General features: G+C 42.5%; 2 protein-coding genes across 2 annotated transcripts; one reads left to right on the top strand and one right to left on the bottom strand.

Moving 5' to 3' along the window:
- The first annotated feature begins 1,774 nt into the window (after positions 1 to 1,774).
- On the top strand, positions 1,775 to 2,137 carry RHIMIDRAFT_261444 (uncharacterized protein). Its single transcript, XM_023611537.1, has one exon. The coding sequence runs from the start codon at positions 1,814 to 1,816 to the stop codon at positions 2,096 to 2,098; it is 285 nt and encodes a 94-aa protein (XP_023463708.1). The 5' UTR covers positions 1,775 to 1,813; the 3' UTR covers positions 2,099 to 2,137.
- A 1,408-nt stretch (positions 2,138 to 3,545) lies between these two features.
- RHIMIDRAFT_261441 (uncharacterized protein) lies at positions 3,546 to 4,971 on the bottom strand. Its single transcript, XM_023611536.1, has one exon. The coding sequence runs from the start codon at positions 4,906 to 4,908 to the stop codon at positions 3,808 to 3,810; it is 1,101 nt and encodes a 366-aa protein (XP_023463707.1). The 5' UTR covers positions 4,909 to 4,971; the 3' UTR covers positions 3,546 to 3,807.
- Positions 4,972 to 5,866: the final 895 nt, after the last annotated feature.

Below are 5,866 nucleotides of genomic sequence, written 5' to 3'. Positions count from 1 at the left end.
CTTCCATTTTAAATTACACATTCCAGTCCTTTGCTAATTATGAGTAATCTATGAATAATCTTATGAATAACAATAATAATTCCAACTTTAGCGACCTACTCGCCTCTCACTCGACAAATAATAATAATCATCACAGCAAACTTACTACCCTAAATATTGGATCTACTAACTACCGAAGCGTTGCTAAGCTATCTCTTCCTGAAAAACGTCAATCCTTAGTTCGTCATCTTCGTCTCCAATCGCTAGATATCCCCTCGCTACAGGATACCAACACTGAGGATGAAAGTACCCAGTCAACTCTTAACATCCTCTTCAACTCTAAAAGCACCTTTTGGACTAAGCACTGTGGCGTAGTGTGTCTCAATCCCTCCATTACTGTTACACTCATACCAGTCACTGTCGACCAGCGGTTGATCATTTGCGAGATCTCTCACACCCGCCGCATGTTTGAACCTTTTACCTTAGTTAATCTATATGCATCTCCTCAGCATGCACGGAATCGCATGTTCTTTGAAAACTTGCTTTCTCTACCTCCTTTCTCGTCCTTTTCAACAGATTAGTCATCTCTGTCGTCTCCTCCGCGACACCTTTCTCGAATCCTTCTGACCGGGGATTTTAACTATGACCTGTCCCGAGGCATAGGTCGTCGCCTGCAAGATTGACATAGTCATGTTCAGTAATATTTCTTTAACTGTATGACAGCCGATACTTGAAGTTCTACCTTTCAGAGCACAACTTCTTCGTCCGCCATTGATTATATCTACACTATACCTGATCTGCACGTTTCTCTCATCAACTCTACAGTGGATTTTGTGTCTCAAGAGTGGACGGATCACTTACTGTTGACTGCTAAGTTTAAATTCACTTCTCGCATCCATGGCAAAGGTGTCCAGCGTATAAATCCTCACCTGGCACAAAGCCCTTTCTTTGCCTCATCCTTGGACAAAGCTTTGGACAAGCTACTAGCACTACACCCCGAGAATGTTTCTTTCTCTCAGTTAATTTGGGAAGCCATTAAATCCAAAGCGCGACAAGTTGCATCCAAATGTAGCCGGAAGTAGAGTCAATGGCGTCAATAGCAACTGCAGTGGTTACAGAACAACGTAAGAGATTATTGTCGAAGTACAAGTCATAGCCTACCGTACTACACGATCACCTAGGTGTCGTCAAAAAACAGATGCGTCTTTGCAGCAGGAGACTGTGGATAATGCCGCCCTTAAGGCAGGTAAACACTGGCGAGAAAAAAGCGAGCTTTCGACAGGTTTTCTGAAAAGAACTGCTTCAGCCCACTTATCACAAACGTATATCGCAGAACTACAGCATTCTGAAACGAATGAGGTCTGCACCACCCCAAGTCAACTTCAAGCAGCTAGTATTGGCTTCTATGAGCGGTTGTACACCCCCACAATCAACATGTCCTTCCGCTATGAGCCAACTCTTGAACGCTGTTCTGTCTGATTTGCGAATATCTCAAGCACAGAGCACACGCCTGCTGCGTCCTTTTACGGTATCTGATCTGCAAGAAGCTGCTAAGCGATGCCCAACCTACAGTAGCCCTGGCCATGATGGTATCCCGTATCAAGTGTTGGCCCTAATACTTCGCCCATGTTACCGCCAGTACTATTGCAGTTCGTGTATATAATAATGCTCTCTCTCTCGCGGTGCTTTTCCTTCGAGTTGGCAAGAAACATGCATGACCTTGCTGCCAAAGAAAGGAGACCATACCAGTCTCAAGAATTGAAGACCCATTGCTCTGATTAATACTGATGCCAAGGTATTCATACATCTTTTAAATGAACGCCTGATGCCACATATGAACCGTTTGATATCTTCTTATCAACTCGGCTTCATGCTTGATTGTTTCGTTGGTGAAAGCGGCAAACTGCTACACACTGTCATGGCTGATGCCGAATCCTCGTATTCCATAGCTGTTGGTCTACTTTTGAACCAGGAGAAGGCATATGATCGCATTCACTCCGATTATCTTCAACAAGCTATGTCAGTCTTTGGAATCCCAGACCCAACTATTGCCAGCCTACCGTCCCTCTTCTTTTTCATAGCAATCAGAATCAATATCAATGGGCACATTTCGCAGTAATTTATACAGAAGCGCGGACTTCGTCAGGGTGATCCTATTTCCCCACTTTTGTTTAACGTTGCTTTCGATCCTTTTTTCTGTGCTCTTTCAACGAACACAGCTATTCAAGGCTATCAGTTTTCCTCACGGGAGTTATCGGATGCTTCTACTAGAGGCTCACTTGAACCGAGCAAAGCGCTAGCTTATGCTGATGACACTTTGGTCCTACTCAATTCGACGAGTGACATGTCCATTCTCCTGCAGATTATCACGCTTTATGAGCGCTCTTCTAATGCCAAGTTCAACTATTCGAAGGTTCAAGCATTCTCTCTCTCATTCTGGTATTCTCTCGACAACATGGGCCAACTTTCTACAGCAACTTCCTACATCAATTACATTCTGGCGCGACGGGACGTCGCCACAACCATTGATTTACTTAGGTTATCCCGTTTACACCAGTATAGCTCAGCGTAATTCATTCGTCGATCAGCTACTGCTTAAAGTCCAAACAGCTTGAACCCTGCGCTCCCAACGATTATTGTCGATCCGCAGCCGCGTGACAGTTCTGAACACGCTGCTTTTTTTCCAAACTCTGGCATGTCCTACATATCTTGCTATTGACTTCTGTACAGCTCCAACGGTTCTGAGGAGTCGCCAGTGCCTTTCTCAATGGTTATCGATTTCCAAAGATCAGCTCTGCAACTCTCTCTCTCTCTCAAGGAAACATGGTGGGGTAGGGGCCTTGGATCCTCACGTCCAACAAATGATGTTACAGTGGCGTTGGCTGCTTCCGCTTCTTGCCAACAGATCTCATGCCACACAGTCTCTACGTTGCCTCCCTTACCTTGAGCGTATCCTTGCTGACATCAGTGGCTATCCTAGCAGCCACCTCTGTCAGGTGCTATTCCCTTCTCTTAGGTCTCGCCTTCTCCATCTCGTGAACAACCCATTCAAACTGCTTTTCCAGGCTTTCGATAAACTATTATCATTGTCTGTTTCGGAGCACCTGAATGCCAAGACCTTCTTGGCTATGCCAGTCCATTATGCCCTAATAAGTCCCACCGAAAGCCCTCTGTTGTGCTCATACTTAGTGGATCAACTATTAACCACTTATGAAACAATAACTGGCAATTATTCGACTTTAGCTTGTTACTTTGAAACAACTGTGCGGATCATTATTTAAACCAATTACTAGGAACTGCATTTTAAGGTACGCATATCCAATAACTCTGATCCATCATTGTTATTAGGGACCATCGTCTTATCAAAAGCACCCGATTCGCCCTAACTCTCTCATTGCCTCAATTGTCATTCATAAGCCTCTATGAAAAGTTTTACGACTTCAGTTGAAGAGTGTCCCACATTTAGTATAAATACTTATCCTTAATAAAGTCAATCGACATATATATCTTTTAGTCTGGTTAATTCTAGTCTTTATTCTCTTTAATTGATACTTTGTATTCAACACCGTGGGATTGGACCGTTGAGATGAGAGCTTTGTCCCTATAGCGTATCAAATATCTGAGCATTATTGACCTACTACAGTCAGAAAAGAGAAGGCTGAGTCAGCATCCCAACGGTGCATAATCTGGAAGAGTTGTTTAGGATCACACTAATTAAAGAGTTGGTGAAAGCTGAAAGAGACTATTTGGCAAAATATGCCATGCTTTTATTGGAAAGTCTAATACTAAGCGCATTATGGGTCATAGCGCCAACAAAATCGATTATTCCTATAAATCATCATACTCATCTATTGGATCTATTTCGATGAAAACGTTGATCAAAGCGTTCTCGTTTACTCTTTCAGTTCGTTCCCAGGTTACTCTATTTTTGTGTTGTATGTCTACCAAGTATATCATTTTATCTGGCAAATAATCACCATCAATTACTAATAGAGCCTTTCTACCAAACACATCTATTAAGCTGCTGTAATGACTTTGATCCACAGTATCAAAGGAATCGAATAGCATATCCACTCTACTTTCAACTTCATCCATAGAGGAGCAAGTAATTTTAATGTTTACATGACGTACTGATGGCAAGAGACGCAAGTAACCAGCAAGTGACCCACTTTCTACGGCACGCACTCTCAGTGTAAGAGTATCTAGTGTCGAATTCAAAGGCACATTTGCATCTATTGCAGCTTGTGATGGCGGCTGGAAAGGCGCAAATGTCCAGTAGTGGAAAGCCTTCATTTGCGTACAAGTAGTGAGAATATCTTCAACCCATGCGGCGCGGTCTCTATAATTTAATTCAAGATTCAAGGAAAAACTTGTGATATTGTGTTGATGCCTTTGGAGCATCTGTAACAGCCTTTCTTTATTCCTTGATGTGTTTCTGAAACGTACACGTGCCATTCTGGTCTGCTGCAGGGTAAGCTCTGGAGACATGCCTCTCATACTTTCAAAGCAAACGTGTAAGTTGGTCGTATGTTTTAAATACGCTTCAAGCAAAGAAAATGATCCCGTTGCATTAATTTCATATGTTTGCATTGAGCTTAGGTACTCCATAAGCCTATCGCCGACATTAGCAAAATAGTCTTCCAACTGGCTCCCAGGAGCAAAAGGGATATAGACGCCAAATCGCAATATCAAATTTCGAAGATTGGGAAATTTATGCATGATATATTCAACACTGCCTTGAAGAGAGGACCAGCATACACGTACGGTTGTGATATTTTTGTGCGGCTGTATAGATAACATATCAAGAGTGGCTGGTGATCTGCTTTTCACATCCAATACAGATGTCCTCGAATTTACGCTTAAAGACGTCAAGTTAGGGCAAAGCTGGATTATTTCATCATAGTCTGTAAGTGACCAAAAGGTTTCCATCTTGTCGACTGTCAAGTGTGTTAAGTTGCTAAATTCTGATAATTGCTGACAGAGTTCTTTCATTATGGGAGTAGAAGGATGCTCTGGTGGTAAATAGACGTGAGTGAGCGAATGGCGAAAAAACGAAACAAGCGTGTTGTAACAGTCAAAGTAATTACGGTGTTTAATGAATAAAAAAGGGTTAGTAAGTTCCTTTATATGAGACCAGTGCTTTGATGCGGCAGTGGTAATAGTACGCCAGGAATCATAGTTCCTGATGGCGCCCTTAACGCGTTCTACGTTTGGACAGGCTTCAACAAGTTCATTGATGTAAAGCTCTGCTGTTTCATATTTTCGGTATCTTGTGCTAAGGCATATGGTTCGAGTAAGGTGCCCTGCGCTGCTGTTTTTCATACAGTGTAAAAATCTTTCCATGGTCTCATCGTTGCATAAATCTACGAGGCTATACAGGCACGTTTTTGCAACTTGGCTCCATCTCTTACAGACAAGCTGATATTGCACCATCCAACTTTTCTTGTACTTGGCGCTTGTCTGAACATATGCAAAAATCTGCTGTAAAATTTCACTAGGTATCTCATTGAAGCCTGGCATATTGAGATAAAGTATACACAAGAACGATCAACTGTCAAGTAAAGGATAACTCAAAAGAAAAGCGCAGGATATGCTGCGCACAATATATCTTGTAGTGTGGCTGTGATATTTGTCTGAAAAAGGAAAGACACAAACTGCTGGTTTACTTTTTTCGTTTAAATAATTCATTCATCAAAGCCATTCAACCTAGCTTGGATCCATTCCCCACAGGACGAAAACCTGTTCTAGTACCGTGGAGGAAAAGAAAAGCAATCGAATAGAGTCAGTAACCTTAGACCAACGTAGTCTCGCCAAGCATAGAACGCGATTGCTGTACTGCCTATGATGAGGCCATACTCTACACCTATAGCAGTCGTTGAGGTCAGCT

The sequence above is a fragment of the Rhizopus microsporus genome (genome assembly GCF_002708625.1).
Source record: "Rhizopus microsporus ATCC 52813 unplaced genomic scaffold scaffold_15, whole genome shotgun sequence".
Taxonomy (NCBI): domain Eukaryota; kingdom Fungi; phylum Mucoromycota; class Mucoromycetes; order Mucorales; family Rhizopodaceae; genus Rhizopus; species Rhizopus microsporus.
This window is presented reverse-complemented; position numbering and strand designations above follow the sequence as displayed.